The sequence below is a fragment of the Gymnoscopelus microlampas genome, assembly GCF_963454915.1.
Source record: "Gymnoscopelus microlampas genome assembly, chromosome: 8".
Classification (NCBI taxonomy): Eukaryota; Metazoa; Chordata; class Actinopteri; order Myctophiformes; family Myctophidae; genus Gymnoscopelus; species Gymnoscopelus microlampas.
The window spans coordinates 6,107,856-6,131,117 of record NC_139945.1 but is presented as its reverse complement, the minus strand read 5'-3'; the positions used below and the strand labels follow the sequence as shown (position 1 = coordinate 6,131,117).

The following is a 23,262-nucleotide window of genomic DNA, read 5'->3' as shown; positions in this document are numbered from 1 at the left end:
TTTTGTGTGCTGGGAAGTATTGATGTATAATTTGGAGATTCTATGTATTGTCTTAGTTGTTGTGTTGTATTATGCAACTGTTCCTTATGTGTTTATAGGTTGAAGAGGCTGTGAAAACAATTATAGCCCTCAGGGACAATAAAGTCTAATCTAATCTGTACAATAATGTATGCGCATGGCACGTACACACACACACAAAATTATGCCTGTACACAATGACATGCATGCAATGAAAATACTAATGAATGAAAAAAGGAAGAGAAAATGTTATCTCTACACAACCTGCATGCTATAGGTCTCTGACTATTTCTGTCCGTATCCGTTTCTGCATCACTTAAAGCTGCAAGTGCATCCGGTTCGGCCAAGCGTCTATACGAACACACTTGTTTAACCAATAAAATGCATCAACAAGAGCTTGTGACTAAATACCAACTATATTGGCAACGGTTTCCTTTTTCCATTTCCTGAAAAGTAACAGTTTCGGACATACATGGTTTTTCCACCCGACAATGACGCAGTGATTTTTAAGTGACTCTCTTAGCTGCACCAACACTGTATTGGCTGATGACACGTCTGTGCTAAAGCTAATCTATAAAAGATTGCGATTTCCATTTGGCCAGAGGAGACATATCCTCACAACACCAGTCAGTCCACATGCCCGCAAGCAGACAGTTTGTCAATGTAAAAATCAAAAAGAAAAGAAATGGACTGAATATCATCATATAATGTTTTTTTTTCTGAATGCTGTATTCATTATCCAGCCCATAAAATGTTTCACGTTCCCCGCAGGGACAGCCTGGACGTCCTTCTCATCTATTAACCCATTGAGACCTGAAGCCGATGTCTCCTAAATCTCAACAGTTTTCTGAAAAACGTATGTTTCTATATCAGTGGTGCTCAATCTTTTTCATGTCAAGGAACCCCGAAATTATATTTATTTGGCCGCGGACCCCCATCAAAATATTATGTTCCAGGGACCCCCCAGAAGCAAAGATTTGAGTTAAAAATGTTCGCTTTGAAAATATATATATTCAAAGATTTGCACACATTTTCACGAATTTTCAAAAATAGCAGATCTACAAGCTCGTAGCGCGGCACTCGGTGCCGCGCTACGAGCTTGTATATCTGCTGCCGCGCTACGAGCTTGTATATCTGCTATTTTTGAATAGCCCAAATAATGCTTTTTAGCTCAAATCTAAAAATGACACAGTTCCAGGTCTTAATGGGTTAAGACCGGGAAAAGCATCTGTCATTTTAGATTTGAACCACAATAACCATTATTTTATACTTTGGCTATTCAAAAATAGCAGATATACAAGCTCATAGTGCAGCACCGAGGGCTATGAGCTTCTAGATCTGCTACTTTTGAAAAATCATGAAAATTTGTGCAAATTGAATATATATATTTTTACATTACAACATTTGTAACTCAAATCGTATTTGCTGCTGGGGGGGGTCCCTGGAACTAAATATTTTGAAATGGGGGTCCGCGGCCCAATAATGTTGGGCGGTCCTTGACTTGGAAAAGCTGGAGCACCACTGATACAGTAGGATTTAGAAAACGTTTTTTAGATATGTATTTGGCCGCGGACCCCCCATCTCTAAATATTTTGTTCCAGGGACCCCCCAGAAGCAAAGATTTGAGTACAAATGTTTGCTTAAAAAATATATATTGAAAGATTTGCACAAAGTTTCCCAAAATAGCCAAAGTATAAAGTTTTGGATAAAATGTCATTTTGTCCAATCTGTATGGTAGAGTATGTTAATACCATATAACATTGGTTCTCAAAGTGGGGTCCGGGGACCCCCAGGAGTACTTGAGGGGGTTCCAGGGGGTCCCCAGCTAAATGATGGATAGGAACCAAATGCACCCTCATGGGTCTGTAACTCTGAGAGCGTACAAAATGGACTCTGAGAGCGTACAAAATGGAACCAAATGGACCCTAACGGGTCCATTTGGTTCCATTTTGTACGCTCTCAGAGTTAAATTAACATTGATTTTAAAATATAAATTGGGGTCCCAGAGACATAAATGCCATTAAATGGGGGTCCATAGCCTAATGCATGTCAAACTGGGGGTCCTTGAAATTTAAATGGATGACAATTACTGCTAGAGAGCCGTAAAAGTCTTCTCTTTTGGTGGTCCCTGGCATATCTTTTCAAATGGGGGTCCGTGGGCTAATAAGTGTCCTTGACATGAAAAAGTTTGAGAAACCCTGCCATATAACTTATACAATTGGGGTGGTTGTATTTTGTCTCCCTGCTCTTCTATTGAGACATTTAGACCTGTCAAAAAAATATAATAATAATAATTTTCTTTTGTAATAACATGTTTTTATAAGGTAGTACCTTTTTCACTGGCACTTTGTCTGAAATCAATGTCAGAAAGACTGACTGACATGATCTGGCTGGCTGAAGTGTATGATTCAACTTTTCATGGTTTATATTGTTCAGAATAGTTTTAAAATGTTCTAGTATAATTAAAGCAAAGTGATTTGGGGAAGAAAATCGCAATAAATCGCAGAATCGAATCACATCGCAATTAATCGCAGAGTCGCAATTTTAAATCGAATCGGCACCCTAGGAATCGATTTTGAATGGAATCGTTGAGGTAAGTGAATCGTGACACCCCTAATGTTCATGTCTCACCTAGAAATAGGATCTGAGACCATTTCTTTTACCTGATGGTAAAGACTCAATTTATCCCCTGAGCAAGCAGGCAGGCTCTGTTAGCTCAATGGTAAAAATGGCAGGACTTGCAGGGTAGAAAAGGAAAGTTACATAGTGCAGCTTTAACAATCAGCACTATTATGTAGAATTATAATGTTTTGGAATTCAAAATGACTGAAATCAGGCGTGGCAACTGAGAACTGTAATCCATGCATTCTAAAGTAAGAGCACTGAGCTCCCAACGAGCAATCACAAAACACACTTAACCCATTGAGACCCGAAGCCGATTCTACATGTCTCCTAAATCTCAACAGTTTTCTGAAAAAGGTACGTTTCTATATCAGTGGTGCTCAAAATTTTTCATGTTAAGGACCCCCAAAATTATATGTAGTTGGCCGCGGACCCCCATCAAAATATTTTGCTCCAGGGACCCCCCAGAAGCAAAGATTTTAGTTAAACATTTTCGCTTTAAAAATATATATATTCCAAGATTTGCACACATTTTCACGATTTTTCAAAAATAGCAGATCTACAAGTTCATAGCGCGGCACTCGGTGCCCCGCTATGAGCTTGTATATCTGCTATTTTTAGCGGCGCTAGCCGCTCTATACCTTTAGGTATAGAGCGGATATTAGCCCTCTATGCCTGGCTTTTGCGTCAACGTTCTGATTGGTCAGGTGCGCCAACGTTCTGATTGGTCAGGTGCGTCAACGTTCTGATTGGTCAGGTGCGTCAACGTTCTGATTGGTCAGGTGCGCCAAAGTTGTGATTGGTCACTATTCATGACATCACTATGATGTCATGAATATAGAATTCGATGTCTATATAAACGATGACAATGACTTCATCTTATTATTCATTTGGCTAAAGTCTCCGTCTAGGTAAGTTATTTAAAGTTAATATGACGAATAGAAAGAGAAAGATACAAGAACAGATGAAGGGTGAATGTATAGAAAGTCTGAGTTCGGGACCCAGTCATCCGTTATGACAGAATGGTTTGATAGAGACGATCGAGAATCCAAGAGTCCGTTAAGGTTCTGATTGGTCAGGCCCGTCAAGGTTCTGATTGATCAGGCCCGTCAAGGTTCTGATTGGTCAGGCCCGTCAAGGTTGTGATTTGTCAGGCAAGGGGACTATTCATGACATCACTATGATGTCAAGGTTTATTTTTTATTTCCTCATGTTTTTTTTTGTATATATTTTTATTTGGCTAAAGTCTCCTTCTAGGTAAGTTATTTAAAGTTAGATCCTCAATTTAACTTTATCTGTCGTCAACGCTCTGATTGGTCAGACCCGTCAACAAAGTGATTGGTCAAGCTTCACATGACACATAGCTATAAACACATTATAAACACATATCGATGACATAATGTATTCAAAGGCGCCGCTACCTTCACACAGGGTGTGATTTTTGAATAGCCAAAGTGTAAAATAATGCTTTTTAGCTCAAATCTAAAAATGACACAGTTCCAGGTCTTAATAGGTTAATATATGTACCCTTTAGAAAAAAGTAAAGGAGAAAGATACATCAATATCTATGCAGTCAGGCGATTCAGAGCCTGTATCCTGTCATCGCACGCATCATCGCTTCCGTCCCCATACCCGGGAGGAACGGTCCTGTCAGCTGTTTAAAATCCCATGCCCCGGAGGGACTGTGCAAAGATAAGATAAAGTAAGACCCTTTATCGATCCTGCGAGGGGAAATGCAGTCGCCAAAAGCAGCACAGCAGCAGCGTTTGATACAGTTACGGACCAAGAAAAGCACTGTGCATAGCAGGTTAAAACACATCACACCCAAAAGAAACACCATCAGTAATGAACCACATACACAACGTCAACAAAGCTTGCATTATGCACAGGGGTGCACATAACTTTTTAGGTCTAGTACTCAGAAGAGCACCTGGAGATGTGACTTGGTGCGCACCAAACAAATGTCCCGTTTTGTCAACGGGGGGGGGGGGGGGGGGGGGGTTCAGCACGGCGCCCACCGGATAGTTTTGTCAAGGGGGGGGTTGGGGGATGCGCGGCAATGCGAGGCGACACGAGGCATCACTCACACAATCACGTGCAGCATGCGTCCCCATGCGCCTAATGGCTGTACATGGGGCCGACGCGTGCTTTAGCGTGATTGTGTGAGTGTGGCTTCAGGAAGTAAATTCCTAGCCACGATCTCCAGGTTTTTATTTTTTAGTTTTGCTAGAAAATAAAAGCTTGGAAATTCCTGTCCCAGCTGTTGGTACGCAAAAGCGCCTCGCGTCGTCTGATGTGCTGCGCATTATTTATTTTGGGTGCGCATGCGCACCTGCGCACCAGTTATGTGCACCCCTGATTATGCAGGACAAAAATAACTAAGTATACACAGTAGCCATGTCAGATAGTGTCCTCACTGTAATGCACAATGGATTGGCTAGCTGGTTGTCAACAGCTGGGCGGCAGCTGCTTGAATAGGATCATTTTAGGAAACATTTATGGGAGGATCCTGAACATCTAAAATACTATTCGAATAGTAAATGGTAAATTGTGTATAGTGCCTTTCTCCAAAGCACTTCACAGTGTGTTTCTCAGAAGAAGAAGAGGAAAAACAAGACATGACTCAGGCATGTATACCAGCTTGCTTTCTGTTTTCTCTGATTTGTCTCACATAATCTGGCAACACTGCCATAGAGGCAAGGGGCGTGTCTAGTACCATAGCTTGGGAGGACGAGACCACCCGTTCAGAGTATGGGAAAGTATCCCCATTGGCTTACAGGACAGCCAATGATGAAAAGGTGTCGAGAAAGTGTTGACTAGACTCAGTCTCTTCTTAGACCAGTGTGCTTTACAAGCTGGTAAAAAGAGAAAGGCACAAACCAGCTCATCAGTGTCTTGCTCAAGGACACAGTATGTCTTGTTTCAACAATTCCCCATTGGTCTTCCAGACTTTAAGACACTACTAGTGACACACATCTTGAGTGTTATTTTAACTGAGAGAGTTAGATGAACAGTCAGCATCGTACGGTGTAACTTCCTCTCAATGTGGCCTCTTCAGCAGACATGTCTCTCTGTGGTATTTATCTCCCTAACTTACAGGTACATGTCTCTCCTTTCCTCTTTCCGTGTCTGACAGAGAGTTTTCTCAACACTCTCTCAGTCTATGCCACACCCAAGGCTCAACAGTGCTTCACTCATCAGCTGCAACTCAATGTAGAAGTGTGTGCACAGCAAAATGTATTTTATTTTAATTTTTCAACACAAATATTGATTAAAAATCCTTCAAACTTTGTTGGCTCAGGGCACCCCTGTAAATGACTTTTTCATCCATTGCACCCCTGAATTACAAATCGTATTAAGGTACGTAAATATGTAGATAGTTCCCCCTAAGATACAGTATATGGCATGAGGAATACTTGAGAGAATTTCCCTTTCCAATAGGACAGACCTTTATACTTGACGTTTAAACTGAAGCGATATCGATGAATTCAAAATATTCTGCAGCACCCACCCTGGTCTACACCTTCCCCCCGACCAACCACTAGTGGTCAGCAGTGAAAGGGACTACATGGGGGAATTGGGAATTGGCACAACAACTAAATAAAAGGAATGAAAGGCAACCAGAAAATGCAGGCTAGCCGGACTGATTGCTGTGTGCCATTCTAGTGCTCTCTGGCTGCCTACCCTGTCTCTCTCTCACAGTCACTATCAAAACAAAAAAGCAGCAATGCTGGGGGGGATATTGTCTTCAAATAATGAACATGAATGAAGTGAATAATGAAGTTAAAACATTTTTAATGGTTTCAAAACTCATTTTCCTTTCCGTAAAACAGCTTTGCATACCCGAAGGGCCATGCTTTCAAAGCGGGCAACGCACTGGTCTCATTAAAATGGCAAGTGCAGAACCTCCACTAACAGTTTTGGTTCACAAAGAAAGAAAACTGCAGTTGAGACAAATGAGCAAGGCAAGGCAAAATATATATGTTTTAAAAACACCCTGAAGCCATCCTACAAAGCAGTGCTAAGGGAAAATGGCAACACAAATCTAAAGCAAAGCACCAGCAGGACTGACACGCTGACCTCTAAACAGAATTGCGGCTCCATTTTCAACAACGCTGAAGAATTAATCAAGGCGGCCCCCCTGAGCCGTTGTTGATATTGCGTGTCGCTTGTGATTCTCAAAGCTAAGCTAACCCCCCTCAGAGCTATCAGGCCTGAGGCATCTTGGTAGCACTTAACTTAAAGGTCGGGTCTATAATGCATTATAAGCACATTTATAATGCGTTATAATGTGCGTAAAAGGCATTATAACCCTCGTTATAAATGTTTATAACCATGTATGACAACTTATAACCATGTTTATAACATATTATAAGTGCTGGTCATAATACATTATAAGCTCAGTGGAACAGCACATTATAACTACTTTAACTTAGTTAGTTATAAAGTGTCTTTGTTATAAGTTGTTATGCATAATTATAAACATTTATAACAAGTGTTATGAAGCAATATAAGTGCTTTATAATGCACTATGATATATTATAATTCATTATGAATGTGATTATGATGCATTATAGACCCGACCATTAAGTAGAGTATAACCTGGTAGTTATAATGTGATGTTCCACTGAGTTTATAATGCATTATGACCAGCTCTTATAAATTATATTATTATAAGTTATAGTACTTCATAAACCTTGTTATAAGTTGTTATGCATAATTATAAACATGTATAACAAGTGTTAGAATGCTTTATAAGTGCATTGTAATAAATGATGAATGTGATTATAACACATACATTATAGACCCGACCTTAACATAAAGTCTCACCGGAATCTCAGACAAGCACAGTTTCACTTGATGCGGTAGAAGTAGAAGAAAACTGTGTGTATAGACTACTTTTTGCATTCAAATAACTTAAGGAAACACAATGTCACTGGGAAATAACCTCCATTCCTCCCTCTGGTCTTTCTTTCATCACTCTGTCATTATGTCTCCTTCCATCTCCATTGCCCCCACCACCTCCTCCCTCCTCTCTCTGTCACCTCCTCATGTTAAATCTAACCTTGGAGATGTCAGAGTGCCCCGGCAGTTTAATCTCTCCCTAAAGATGCCTTCTCTCAGCCTCAAATTATCACTGTTTATTTCTTGACATCTTTTTTTTTAACAAGCACCCTCCGTCCCACACTTTTTTCTGCATGCTCTTGCCCTTAAAGCAGCACTATGTAACTTTGTAACAACTATATAGCAATAGTATGTCCCACAAAATTGTAACGTTACATGTTTAAGCAATTATAATCATCCTTCCATAAATGTATAGGGGTCCCTGCTAGGGGCTTGACTGTATTACTATAGGGGCGACAATGAGTTTCGTCCTGGCATTTGCCAAGGCACCTGCCAGTCAAAGCGAAGACGGGCCAATCCCAGCGTGTCCTCGCCTTACATGCTTGCAGAGACTCTTGGATAATGAAGTCAAAGAGGTTGGTTGCCATGTTATTTGTGTTCAAAGAGGCATAGTGCTGCTTTAATGAAAGTATGTCTGTCCGTCTGTCTATTCATCCATCTTATTCCATATGCTTGACACATACACACACATAGCTGTTGTGACACACCAACATTTTGCTGCATGTACCTGTGTGAGTCGTGAGTGACAAATGAACCCTCTTCATGTTTAACACACAGAGCCAGCTGTGTGTGAAGGATGGGATGTGAGTGTGATCCCTGTGTCTTTAAAAGCCTGCGCCCAACGTGGGGCTCGAACCCACGACCCTGAGATTAAGAGTCTCATGCTCTACCGACTGAGCTAGCCGGGCCTGTTGGGTATAAGATACACCCCCAACTCTATGTGACCGTTGACATCTCCGCACTGACGCCAACACCCACTCCCACAGACACACACACACACACACACACACTTGCCTATATTTTCCCTGGATCATTTTGCGTTTTCTGCTTTGATAACACTCATCCGCTCCCCTATTGTCTATAGTAGTGAAAACTCTTCTTTAATGTCATCCACAGTTGTTGTTTTTTTCCTCCCTCCTCATTACCTGCATTGAGACAATAACGATAGACGCTGAACTTTGACCATAACTCTCTCTCACCTCTTCATGCTGACCCAGGAGGTGTCAAAGATACCCATCAGTCTCAGCACGCCCTCCAGGATGTCTCGGATGACGTCGGGGGGCATGCGCAGCGAACGGATCTCTGAGAGCGCTTCAGGCTTGATGTTCCCCACGGCACGCTTTGTCTCGTCCACCAGAGGCTGTGGAGATGGAGAGAGAGACAGAGAGAGACAGAGAGAGACAGAGAGGAAGTGTGACTATGTGTGTAGAGAGGAGAGCGAGTACAGAAAAACAGGTAGGAAAAAATGGGAAACGATCGAGGAAATATGTAAAATGCAGAAGAGTGTGTGTGTGTGTGTGTGGTCAGCACTTCGGCAAGTTCTTTTCTTCTTTTTTTCAAAAATGTTATCACACGATTTTGTAGCCCAAAAATAGCAGATCTACAAGCTCATATCGCGGCGCTCGGTGCCACGCTACAGCCTTGTATATCTGCTATTTTTGGGGGGGAAATCGTGAAAAATGTGTGCAAATCTTTGAATATATATATTTTTTAAGCAAACGTTTGCAACTCAAATATTTGCTTCTGGTGGGGGTCCCTGGAACAAAATATTTTGAGATGACGGTCCGCGGGACAAATACATATCATTTTGGGTGGTCCTTGACATGAAAAAGTTTGAGAACCACTGATATTATAGCAACATAGCTAATTAAAAACAACAAAAATACAATGTCTGCTTTAAAAAAACATATATTCAAAGATGTGTACACATTTTCACGATTTAAATAAATAAATAATAAATAAATAGCCGATCTACAAGCTCATAGTGCGGCACTCGGTGCCGCACTATGAGCTTGTATATCTGCTATTTCTGAATAGCCAAATAAATCCAAAATGACACAGATGCGTTCCCGGATTGAATGGGTTAATTGAAGATATGGACCGTATCAGTCTGTGAGCTGTAGCCTGGTAAACCCTCCCTCCAGAAATCTCATTTCCATTTGATTTCAGGAGTGAGTCTGGCCTGAAGGCTTGTCTGGGCGTTTCTAGCCTGTTCACCAAATGAACGAGCCTATCAGCGTCGTCGCTCATCGTTCTGTGATTGACAGCGACAGTTGGCCAATCAGGTGGCGAGTTCGAGTGAGCCCGAATGGAACCGAGTGCAGCCGACAAAAATGGAACGAGCCGCCATTGTTTTCTGTGGGCAGTTTTAACTTTTTACTTTCGGTTTTAAAACGCTCTCAAACTTCTTTTTTGAGGCACGGAATTTACTTTTAAGATATCGGATAGAATTTAGTTGTTTAACTTCATATATGTGGTCAATTAATCATGACAGAGCCTATTTAAAAATAAAAATTCAGAGAACCGGGAGGGGCGGGCAGTGATACGCATGTATCCCAATAAGGCAACCTATTTTGCGCATGGCCGTCTCAAAAGTCCCGTTGCGTCACATTAGTCTGGAGGTGGTAAAAACGCACTGCTGATTGGCTGAAGGGGAACAACGATCATTGGCTGAAGGGGTTGTCAGTCAACGGTATTACTCCCGCCCAACTCCAGCCCACAGCCAATATTGCAGAATGGGCGATCATGCCAGACTCACTCCTGAAATCAAATGGAAATGAGATTTCTGGAGGGAGGGTTTACCAGGCTATGTGAGGTGCACACTGTGCTGTGAACAACAGCTACATAGGAATAGAACAGTGAACAGTGTTTCTATACTTGCCTGCACTTCCTTCAGCTCCTCATCGATTTTCCCCTTCCTCTCTCCGATCTTCGATACCTCCTGCGCCATCTTCCCCTTGATCTTCTCCATCTCCGTCTTCTGGTCGCTGGCGTTCTGCAGAATAGACCGTGATTGTGTTATTTCATTTTGCTTTTTTTTTTTTCGCTTTTTAGCTTTTTAGCCCTTTTTATCTCCAATTTAGTCGTTATGCCAATTGATTCCTCCCCCACACACATTTCTGTGTTGTCACTGCTGTTCCTACTGACAAAGCCGGACGCTTGTTTTTTTTATAAACCAGTGGTTCTCAAACCTTTTTAATTTAAAGGACCCCCCATCAGTGGTGGAAAGTAACTAAGTATGTTTACTCAAGTACTGTACTTAAGAACGATTTTGAGGTAGTTTTACTTTACTGGAGTATTTCTAATTGTCAATGCTTTTACTTCTACTCCACTACATCTCTGAGGAAAATGTTGTACTTTTACTCCAGTACCTTTATTTGAAAACGTTAGTTAGTAGTTACTTTGTAGACTTAAGATGTGTATTACTAAACATACATTAACCACTTGTATGTACAGTATAGGCTACACTACATATATTTCGGCTATATATTAGGTTCTCAAAGTGGGGTCCTTGGGGGGGGGGTACCAGGGGAATCCCAGCAAAATGAGTTAATATAGCGTCATTTTAACCACTTTAACCATGTTTTATACTTTGGCTATTCAAAAATAGCAGATATACAAGCTCATAGCGTGGCACCGAGTGCCGTGCTGTTCTGGCCCCAAAGTGGTGGAATGAACTCTCCACTGATGTCACTGCCCATCTTTCGCCGCAGGCTGAAAACCCACCTCTTCAGGAAACACTACCCTTCCTCTTCGCCTTGCCTACTTGTTGTTAACTAGTTGTACGAACTCTTGTTTTATTGTGTTATTGGATCTTGTTTATTCGATACACTTTTACATTTGTTTTAGCTCTTGCTCATTTGATTTTCCTACTTTGTCTCATCTGTTTAAGAAAGTAAGTAGCTGACATATTGCACTTTTACTTTAGCGCTAGGTATACTCTTGGTTGCTTGTTTTAGAAGAGAATGCACTTAATGCTTCTGGTGATTAGTAGTTTTGTTCCCTACCTATGTTGAATGCACTTATTGTAAGTCGCTTTGGATAAAAGCGTCTGCTAAATGACTGTAATGCAATGTAATGTAAGGGTTAATAATAATAGAAAAAGGAACGGTTCTTTCCCCACCGACATCGACGGCACGTAGAAGAATCTCTACGTGTGTCTAAAGCTCATACATTATGCACATCTGTCCTCGTTTGGAAGAGGATCCTGAGGTGGCTTCTGCTATCCCCGCTGTCGAGTGGAAACCTCATATGTCCAAAACCATATCATCTTTTTTTTTAAATCATGTTTTTAAATGAAATCTACAGGATCTACAAGCTGAGCTAGTTTGCTACTTGTGTGTGACGCTCTCGTATGATGAAGTAGGACATTCATTTACGAAAAAACATTTTAAAAAAAACGTTGACATAGGGAGATACAAGGATTCTGTCAAACGGCAACGTTATCCTCGTCTGACTTCTGTGTTACCTGAGAGACTTACCGCTTTACTTTTTTATACAGACTTTCTATTAGTTCTACTACAGGGGGGATTTTAAACACGTCAGAATAAAAACTAATCAATCAAACCAAAGCCGCACTTTGTCAAACGTGGCGGGAGAGAGAGGCGCAGTGGGCCTGTACAAATGTAAATGATTCTCTCATTTCATGCGTCGGTCAGCTTCCCTGAGTCTCTTGTGAGTGAAGATTAAATTGTATGGTTTAAGATTAGACTGACAGCCTGCATTTGACAGTAAATCTCTCTCTCTCTCTCTCTCTCTCTCTCCTCTCTCTCTCTCTCTTCTCTCTCTCTCTCTCTCTCTCTCTCTCTCTCTCTCTCTCTCTCTCTCTCTCTCTCTCTCTCTCTCTCTCTCTCTCTCTCTCTCTCTCTCTCTCTCTCTCTCTCTCTCTCTCTCTCTCTCTCTCTCTCTCTCTCTCTCTCTCTCTCTCTCTCTCTCTCTCTCTCTCTCTCTCTCTCTCTCTCTCTCTCTCTCTCTGAAAGTAACTCTTTGTTCAATTACTCACATACTGTAATTTTGAGGAACTTTTACTATAATTGACCACCTCCCCATCTCTCCATTCCCTCCCTCCTCCCTTAACTATTCCCCCATACCTAGCTCCCCCCCTCTCCTCATCCCTTCATCTCTCCCCCCACTGTGTGCTTCTCCATGGGACAAGGAGAGCACATCCCATCCCTTAATTATCAGTCTCTGTCTCTCTCCTCCTTCCTCCTCATTTGGACTGAGCAATCACACCAGAGAGAGAGAGAGAGAGAGAGAGAGAGAGAGAGAGAGAGAGAGAGAGAGAGAGAGAGAGAGACAGATATGCATAACATTTTAACTAATGGCCAAAGTTCAGCTCCCATCTTTATTGTCGCAATATAGGTAATGAGGAGGGAGGGATAAAACAACTGCCAGTGAGATGAAAGAGAATATTATGTCCATAACAGACGGAGAGGAGAGTGGAGGAGAGGAGAGGAGTGGAAAAGAAGAGAGAATGGGAGGGGAGGGGAGAGGAGAGAGCGAGTGTTATCTAAGCAAAAATGGCAAACGATCTAGGGAATGTAAAAGGCAGAAAAATGTGTTGTTTGTGGGCATGCATGCATGTGCACGTGTGTGTGTGTGTGTGTGTGCGTGTGCGTGTGCGTGTGCGTGTGCGTGTGCGTGTGCGTGTGCGTGTGCGTGAGAGAGAGAGAGAGAGAGAGAGAGAGAGAGAGAGAGAGAGAGAGAAACCAAGAAGCCCGTCGGGGTAAAGTCATGTAGAGTAGTTTGTTTGAAAGTTGAACGGAGGATACAGTAGCCTGGAGAAGATATAAAACCACTGCAGTACCACTGTACACACACACACACACACACACACCCTGCAGTACCATGGTACCCCCTGCCTGGCCTAGAGTATTACTCCAAACATAACATGAATATTACGCAAACTCATGAGCGCACACACACACACACACACACACACACACACACACACGCGCACGTACATCCCATTATGCTAATTCTGCACATTCCAGGTGGTTGCTATGGGGGGTTTAAACAGGGTAGCACTGTATTGTAATGAAGTTAAATAACATGGATAAGTAAGATAAAAAGATGAGTTTAAGGATAGTTTAAGACACTCTCTTGTAATATTGTATAGCTGTAATTGCCACAGTGCTGTAGACCATGACACTCCAACATTGTGTCAGGTACATGCAGCTTATACCTGTGTGAGTGAATGACAAATAAACACTCTTTATTTTTGACACACACACACACACACAAACAACTGTAACACCAACAGGTGGGTGTCTGTATGGAGCATGGGATGGGATGTGTGTGACAGTGATTCCTGTGTCTTTAAAAGTCTGCGCCCAACGTGGGGCTCGAACCCACGACCCTGAGATTAAGAGTCTCATGCTCTACCGACTGAGCTAGCCGGGCCTGATTAGTGCCATCATACACCCCCTTTTTGCTCTGACCTTTGACACCTTCACACTGAAGTGTGAAGATTTTGCATTGACACCCACCCACCCACCCACCGACGCACACACACACACACACACACACACACACACACACACACACACACACCTGCATAGATGTGGTGATCTCCTGGAGGGCAGAGTCTGCCTCCTGCTGTTTGGACTTGAGAAGCGCGCTTTGCTCCGCGGCCCGCCTCTTCAGCTCGTCGACCAATGACTTGGCTTCGTTCAGCTTGGACACGCCCGCCTAAGGAGACGGAGAGCCAATCACATTTAGCCACTGATGCTGCAATGGTTTTGATCTGAAGTTAAGGATGTTTTCATCTGGATGTATTGGGTGTAACAGATTACACCCAATACATACTTTGTGTGCGTGTGCGTGTGTTCATAGCATGCATATGCATGTTGGTAGATTTACCCGATTCTGTGTGTGTGTGCATGCATGCGTATGTGTTCGCTGACCTGTGTGTGACTGCATCTATACCTGCTGACATAGTGCGAGGTTTTTGTGTGTATGTGGATGCGTGTGCGTTGAGTACAGTGCGTGCGTGTGTGCGTAGGTGCATGCATGCTGTGGTGTGAGGTTGTGTGTGTGCACGTCACGTAGAAGACAACAGCGCTGTACCTGCAGATGGTGTTGTCTGGTGGTGAGCTGGCTCTGCTTGCTGCTGTATATAGACGTGTAAACGTGGAGGAAGGCCATGTACTGGCTGGGGGTGGCGCCGTGCTCCCTGCACGACTCATGGACCTGCAGGAACAGATGACACTGCTCCCCCTGGCTGGGACCTGTGGGAACACAAGGGTTAGGGTTAGGCATAGTTTTACTGAGATTACGTTTAGGACTAAGGTTAGGGTTAGGCATAGTTTTACTGAGGTTAAGGTTAGAATTAAGGTTAGGGTTAGGCATAGTTTTACTGAGGTTAAGGTTAGAATTAAGGTCAGGGTTAAAAACAGGAAGTAAGAGTTGTCAATCAAAGTGACTACTGGCCAATCACAGCGGGTCTTCCTAGAACTGCGGTAGGATCCATAAGCACGCGTATCTGACTTTATTTGCGCTCCCCCCTCCCCAGTATTTATGAAAATGTTTACTAAGGTAATAAAACCACGAGTAAAGTCTGGTCAAATACCCATAGACTTTAATGGACTGAAAACCATTCTGCAAGCAGCAGGAGGGGAAATAGCGACACCCTCTAGGCCATTAATGAAAACTGCAGCGCAGTGAGTCAACCCTCCTACCTGAGATTTTCTTCTTCCCGCCCTGCTCTCCATCGCTCTTGTCCATCTCGACCTCCCGCTTAGCCAGCAGGAGCTCAGGTATCTGAACGCGCGCACACACACACACACACACACACACACACACACAAAGAGTCTCATGTGTAACTCCAACATACACAATAATATCCCCAGTGTCGATTTAAAGTCATACTGTGTAACATTCATTTTAGAATTGTTTTTGGCGACACTTGACAGGCAAAATCCCTCAACAGCGACAGCTGCAGGCAAAGATTTCTTGTTTCATTGCAGTTGAAAAGGCTTTATAAATGTGTGAGAAAAACACCTGCAATGGCTAACTGGAGTGGTATTTTCAGTTAAAACTTTTTACACACGTTTGAAGAACCATGACAAAGACTTTTAATGTGTTGTAAAACTGAATGTCATGAAATCTTTAAAGTGCATAAATACATGTATTGCCGTGCCTGTGTCACTTTGGCACGAGCATCAGGGGCAGACATTCATGACTAATGACTAAATATAGTATTTAGAGAAGTTGTCACACATTTGTCTGGAATGGTTATTGTTAAAAAATAATCAATTCATTGAACATGTTATTGTATAAGATTTTAACTCCAATGGATACATTTAAACTGAGATTTTTACTGTGTTGCATAGAAAGCATTTAATAGAAAAAAGAAAAGAAAGACAAATAAATAAAGTTAATCTGTTCATCGCACAGTACGGCATCAAAGTGCCGTTTCATGCCCAGTAATATTTGTTGTTCATCTGTAATAATATTGTCTCACAATTATATCTTTGACACTCAAAAAGGGGGTGTATGACGGCCCCAATCAGGCCCGGCTAGCTCAGTCGGTAGAGCATGAGACTCTTAATCTCAGGGTCGTGGGTTCGAGCCCCACGTTGGGCGCAGACTTTTAAAGACATAGGAATTCACTCACACAGGTATAAGCTGCATGTACCCGACACAATGTTGGAGTGTCACAATTATAGCAACTTTCTAAGTATCCAAAGACACTTTACATGCAGGGGCGGAGAAAACAACAAAATAAAATAAACTAAACATCTAACTCTTAACAACTTAAACCCTATTACAGTACTTAGTTGACCGATGTCCACCAGGGCTCTATACTAGGCCTCTCTCACTCTCACCTTCTTCATGCTGCTCTCCGACCATCCCTCCATCCACTGGACAGAACAGCGGCGGTACAGGGCCGGGTTGCTCTCACAGTGGATGGTGAAGCTGTCGTTGGTGCAGTCCATGATCAGAACCACGTGCAGGTTCTGCTGGATTCCTGACGAGAGAGACGGAAGGAACACAGAAAGACAGGAAGAAAATATGACAGATGAGCGAGAGGTGGAGATAAAGAATGGGACACAGGCAGTGGTGTGTTCTACCGTCAGACGCTGTATACGCCGTACACGGTCCAGATTATTTTGGGAAGAAGCGTATACAGTCTAATAACCATTTCATCCATTGAAAACGCGAGAGCGTATACCCACGGCCACGCGCATCGTATCGTAGCGTATACCCTCCGAAAAAACCTAGAACACAACACTGGACACAGGGTGAGGGAGAATTGGAATTTTAGAAGTACCTTCAACTACTGTAGTAAAGGGCCGGGGGGAAATGCAAAACTGACATTGAGCATGAACCACAGATGACCACTTGAACCCTAGCGTCCCTTTGATGGGACAAACATGTTGGCAAAAAATTGCAGATCTACAAGCGACAGAACCCAAGCGACACCATTGTACGCCGAGTATACATCACACCTATGCCGTTATTGTTACCACAGCAACCAATGCAGATAGGGTCAACAATGTCTGAAGACACAAATTGGCTCGGAATACTTGCAAATAACAGTGTGGACAGTCAGTCCTACAGATCACATTTAATAACAGCGTTATTACACACGTTTTAGGCCATCCTAGTGTGAGAGACAAACAGACAGACAGACAGACATAGAGTGTAAAGGTTGGTGTCAGTGTTCTACCAGTAGTAGACCCTGTGGGGTTGTTCTCTCTCCAACTTACTCTGGAGGGGCAGCCAGGGAGCTGTTCACTCAGGTTTAGTCAGACAATAGAGAGCTTATCGATCACACTGTCCTGCAGCGGAGAACCTCCACCTCACTGACACACTGCACCACCCACACACACACACACACACACACACACCTGATGCTTTGCAGATGCCAGTGTGAACACAGCAAGTCATTGTAGCTGCTGTCTGTTTGGCCTCCTGTGTAAAACGCTTCCCCGTGTGAAGCTCAAACTCACAACCTTCAGATTATGGGACTGACGTGCTGCCTACTGCGGGCTGAACATCTTATTTTCATGCATGCATGAGAATTGATTAGAGGATGAATGAGAATCGATGAAATATTATTTCTACACTATTACACTATAAGTACATGGTTAAAACACTATTATTACACTGATATTACATCACTATTGTTATTACACTGTTATTACACTAAGGTGAACGTTTGAGAACAAAAAGCAGCTGCCCCGTGTGAGGCTCGAACTCACGACCTTCAGATTATGAGACTGACGCGCTGCCTACTGCGCCAACGAGGCTGCACATCCCATGCTCAAGTATCCATGCACCCATGGACACAGGCATACACAAACGCGCGCACAGACACACACACACACACACACACACACACACACACACACACACACACACACACACACAAAAGCCAATCGTTTCACTTTTCCCAAATTAGAAGAGAGATCCTCAATAGACAGACAATGGATGGATGGATGGAATACTGACTGTAGGAGAAGTAGTTGTAGAGCGGTCCGGTGAAGCCGTCCTGAGAGGCGGAGTCTTTGAGGGAGGAGAGCAGAGGTTCCAGTTCCTCTGGAGAGTAGAGACCAGGAACCTCACCTGAGAACATCCACACAACATACACATTAATGTAGAACATACACACAACATGCACATTAATGTAGAACAAACACTCTCAACTCAAAGCTTTGCTTCTGGGTGGTCCCTGGAACTAAACATTTTTAGATAGGGGTCGGCGGCCAAATACATGGGGATCCTTGACATGAAAAGGTTTGAGCACCAATGATATAGCAACATACGTTTTCAGAAACCTGTCCCGGATTTAATTCCATTCCATGGAATTCCATTCGTACAATTAAATATGTTACAGTTAAATGAGCACTGAGGAGTTTACATTGTGGATTGGGATCCTAGTATAGTTAAGGCCCGTTCAAAGTCCCTAGGTGGGTCTGAAACGTGCGTCAGGGGGTGAGGGATTCCGTCCGTTCTTTTTACGGACACATGCATGGTCGCTCACGTTAGTTAGGGTTTATTTTATTTATTTTAAAGTGTACAGGCGTAATACACCTATTCATCCACTAGATGGCAGTTGCAAGAGTATAGACGGGTTTCCGCGCGACATCATCACATTATAGCGTACCCATAATGTTGCCATGTCTGCTTATTATAAGCGACTTTGGGCTTAAATCTTAAAAAAATAAATAAGTGAAGCTTCAGTTTAGTATTCACTGTGTACGTTTAAAAAGTAATTGGAAGTAATGGAACATTACCAAATGGCATACCATGTATTTACTGTTCTAGATTCTAATAAATAAGGTAAGATATAAATTATAATATTATAAAACCTACATTAACCACTTTAGCCCTATTTTATACCTAGGTTATTTGAAAATAGCCGATCTACAAGCTCACAACGCGTCGCAATGCGACGCTTTGTGAGCTTGTAGATCTGCTATTTTCAAACATTAGTACTTTTACTTTTGGTACTTTAAGTACATTTTGATACCTATACTTTTGTACTTTTATTCAAGTAAATTTTGAATTTGGTACTTTTACTTGTAACAGAGTACTTCTACATTGCAGTATTGATACTTTTACTTAAGTACAACATTTGAGTACTTTTCCCACACTGTACATAAGTGACAAAGATACAGTTCATAGTCGCTTCTTTTGGGTTTGTTTTCATAGACAGGGTTGCTTATTTCTTTCACAAAACCTGGCAACACTGACCAGGAAGTGCTTTCCATCGTATTGTTTACATTGGATCCATAGAGGTATAATATAAGATTGGATCACAGCATCCAACAGTAATAGTTTAATAATGATGGGAAAATATAAGTTACACTTACAGAAACAAACATAGATAGGAGCAACACTACTACTACACTACTTGTGTCGCACCGAAAATAATGTTTTACCGCTACGCGCGGCATCGGGGACTTGCGCAACACGGCTCGACAAACTTTTTGGAGAAAGAGGGCCCAAGGAAAACTTTTTTTCCTCATGCTGCCAACGGGCGCCACTGGTACTACAGGCAACGTAGTTGAACGTACACGTCGGGCTGACGGTGAATGTCGACTGCACGGACGGAAAAACTGTAGCCGTAAGTGACGGAGGGGGAGTAAAAAACGACAACGCATCCTTACGTATCCTTACGTCCGACTATGAATGATACTTTAGGGTTCAGTAGTTCCCCCCCCCCCCCCCCCCTTTTTTCCAAAGACCCCTAGGTTTGATATGCATTACAGACCTCACAGACCTCCATTAGATATATATATATATTTTCGACACTGTAAAATCCTCAGTGTTAAATCAACTCTGAGAGTGTAACAAATGGAACCAAATGGACCCGCAAGTGTCCATTTGGCTCCATGTGTTAACACTCTACAAGAGTTACAGACCCCTAAGTGTCCATTTGGACCCCTGGTGGTCCCCGGACCCTGCGCTGAGAACCAGTGGATGAAGTGGACAGACGGACAGACCTGAGGATAGCAGACTGTTGACCATCTCTAAGAAGGACGGATGGACAAACTGGTAGTCCTCCAGCAACAGCACCACCTGCTGGCCATCCAGCCCGGCTAGCTGCATCACCTGCACACGCACACACACAAAAAAAAAACGTTTAAAAAGGTGAATACAAATATTATTCATAGTAAGAGGCAAAAATGCTCCTGTGCATCCTGCTCCTGTGATACTTAGCGATACAAAATGTCAGGGTTCTTAAAAAACAACAACTTATAGCATCACAAACAAAGGGGCCTCTGTAGAGCACACCTCCAAAACTGCTTGCACTTCAGCCCATGGGGGCCACAAACACAGAACGTTGCAGCGTCACACACACACACACTCCCTAGAGGCCAAGTTTGCAGGATAGGACCGTTTTCAACAAAAGGCCTCAAATCATGAACGCAGTGTGCGATTTCTGTGAAATTATGCACGCACATTCCCCCTAGACAGAGGAAGAAATGCCACCCTTTTCACATTGGCCTGTTATAGCGCCACCAGCAGGTCTAATTTAGCAAAACACATTTTTGGAACAAAATGCCTCAAATCATGAATGCAGTGTCCGAGGAGCACTTTTTCTAGTTCTTTTTGCCCTGCTGTGCCGCCTTTGGGCGACTGAATTTCCCCCACGTGATAAATAAGGTATCTATCTACCTATAGCAGAGCCTGAATGGCAAGAATAAATGTAATATTCACACTTTATTTACATTTTATAAATAAAATGTTCTCAAGCTGTTAATGTATGCTAATGATTTAGTTGCATGTAGTCCATGCAGTGCTGGCTTCAACAATTATTGAAGATCTGCACACAGTATGGTAAAGATTTTGAAATCAAATATAATGCCAAAAAAAAGTTACAGTAACATGAACACACATTAAAGTGTAAAAATGTGAAAAATAACTCATCTACGAGCTCACAATGCGCTTGTAGATCGGCTATTTTCACACAGTACCTCCGTGAGACGAAGTAATAAATAGGGCCTATAATAATTTGAGCAATCAGATATAATAATTGGAGCAATAATTGCTTAAATTAGTCTAATTATTATAATAATTAGAGCAATTAGAGGTGTGCCCGAGGAGATCAGGCTCGCTGAGTCTGAGCCTCGTTTTGAATGGCTTCTTAAAACAGTGGTTCTCAAAGTAGGGTCCTTGTTACTACTGCATCACAATCATTTTAACCACTTTGTCCATTTATACGTTGGCTATTCAAAAATAGCAGATGTACAAGCTCTTCGTGCCGCGCTGAGTGACGAGCTTCATGCGTGACGAGCTTCATGCGTGACGCACTTTAAAAAGTGCTATTCAAATTAAATGTGTTATTCTTTAGTGTTATACTGTATTATCACTGTCGGCCAGTAACCTCTTATCTCCATATTCAAACTTTGTTATTTTTTTAAGTTTTTTTCGTAAAAAGTACACGCAAAAAGTAGCAAACATAGCCGATCTACGAGCTCACAACGCATTGCAGCGCAGCACATTTTGAGCTTATTTGGACGTATGAGGTCTTAGACATAATGAGGTTTACACTCAACAGCAGCAATATGTAACATATAACATAATACTAGAGAAAGTGCTCCTCGGAGCACAGGTCTCCGCCAGGTCAGGTACGTTATTGTGGCCTCCTGGTGGCGCTATACTAGGCCAATGTGAAAAGAGTGGCATTTATTCTTAGGTCGTTCACGGCAATCAGACACTGCAGTCATGATTTGAGGCATGTTGTTCCAAAATTGTGTTTTGCTAAATTAGACCTGCTGGTGGCGCTATAACAGGCCAATTTGAAAAAGGGTGGCATTTCTTCCTTCGCCTAGTGGGAATGTGTTTGTGAAATTTCATGGAAATTGCAAGCTGCGTTCATGATTTGAGGCATTTTGTTCAAAACGGACCAATCCTGCAAATTTTAGAAGCGAACCTTAGCCAATGAGGATGGAATATGGGAAATCGGACAGATCCGTGTTGATCACATGACTATAGAGATACTGTGTACCGATTTGCGTGACGTTTGGATAAAATCTGTAGGAGTAATGAAAAAAAATGGGTTTTGCACAAATCGGCCTCCAGGTGGCGCTATAACAGGCCCATGTGAAAAATTTGAGGCAGAGGTTCTGAATTGGCATCCAGGGAGTGTGTGTGCACAGTTTCGCAGCGACCGGGCCAACGGTGCCGGAGATTAGCTGCTAACCCACAGACAGGACACACACACACACACACACACACACGCACGGACGCACGGACGCACGGACGCACGGACGCACGGACGCACGGACGCACGGACGGACGGAGGGTAAAACATACTCTCTCGCCATGCCTTCGGCCTGGCGGAGACAATAACATAATATAATATAATATCGCTGCTGTCGGGCAGAAACCTATTATCTATATATTTTAACTTGTTGTGTTTTTCCGTAAATTAACGCCCTACTTGATCAAACTACAGCGTCACACAAAAGCATCAAAAGCAGCAGTTTCTCTGGACTGCTGGAGTAGCAGTCCAGACACGCACGCTGCGGGTTCGAGTCCCGATCCCAACGGCCTACTATCCTATCTATAATAAAGGCATACAAAGGCCAAAATAAATCATTATCAACGCGTCTCGAAACTTTTTTGATTGATTGAATATTTTATTAGGCAAAAGAATGTAAAACAACACATTTACATTTAAAATACTTTGTCTAACAGGTCCGTTCATAAAAGTCCTTGCGGACTTGTTTCCAATGAGGGCCTTGGTATTCAATTCATAGACAAACGCGGCGCGAAGTGAAGCTTGTAGATCTGCTACTGTTTTGGAGATATGAGGTGATATGAGGTTTCCACCCCGACATATGATACAACATAACGTAACGGCCCCCCGTAGTGCTGCATCGGGGGGGGGGGGGGTGCTCACTCACCGTCTTCAGGTCGTTGCTGAAGTGTTTGAGGGAGTAGCCGCGGGAGATCTTGGGCGTGTGCAGCGTGTAGGCGTGCATGTGGGACACCAGGCAGGCGGCCGTGCGCCGGCCCACCCCGCTGCGGCCCGCCAGCAGCAGGGAGCCCCCCGGGCGGCTCAGGACGCGGTCCACCCGCGACACAAAGTCACACACCTCCCAGAACAGCAGCAGGTCCAGCTCCCTGTTGTCACGGCTGTACAGGACCGATCCCTGGATGAAGAGAGAGAGAAGAACAATAGCCAAAATATCTTCTTTGTACATCTAGGGGTGAGAGTGTGAGTGGGTGTTGGTGTCGGTGCAAAAACTTCACACT

General features: G+C 42.9%; 1 protein-coding gene across 1 annotated transcript in view; it reads right to left on the bottom strand.

Moving 5' to 3' along the window:
- Nucleotides 1-23,262, bottom strand: part of dync2h1 (dynein cytoplasmic 2 heavy chain 1) — a 407,325-nt gene that overhangs the window by 274,273 nt on the left and 109,790 nt on the right. The window contains exons 54-62 of the mRNA XM_084065527.1: nt 22,911-23,159; nt 20,001-20,109; nt 18,004-18,117; nt 16,374-16,516; nt 15,225-15,306; nt 14,614-14,774; nt 14,098-14,235; nt 10,427-10,540; nt 8,745-8,905 (exon numbers count right to left, since the gene is read on the bottom strand). Of these exons, the coding sequence (XP_083921653.1) occupies nt 8,745-8,905; nt 10,427-10,540; nt 14,098-14,235; nt 14,614-14,774; nt 15,225-15,306; nt 16,374-16,516; nt 18,004-18,117; nt 20,001-20,109; nt 22,911-23,159 (1,271 nt within the window). The remainder of the gene's footprint in view (nt 1-8,744; nt 8,906-10,426; nt 10,541-14,097; nt 14,236-14,613; nt 14,775-15,224; nt 15,307-16,373; nt 16,517-18,003; nt 18,118-20,000; nt 20,110-22,910; nt 23,160-23,262) is intronic.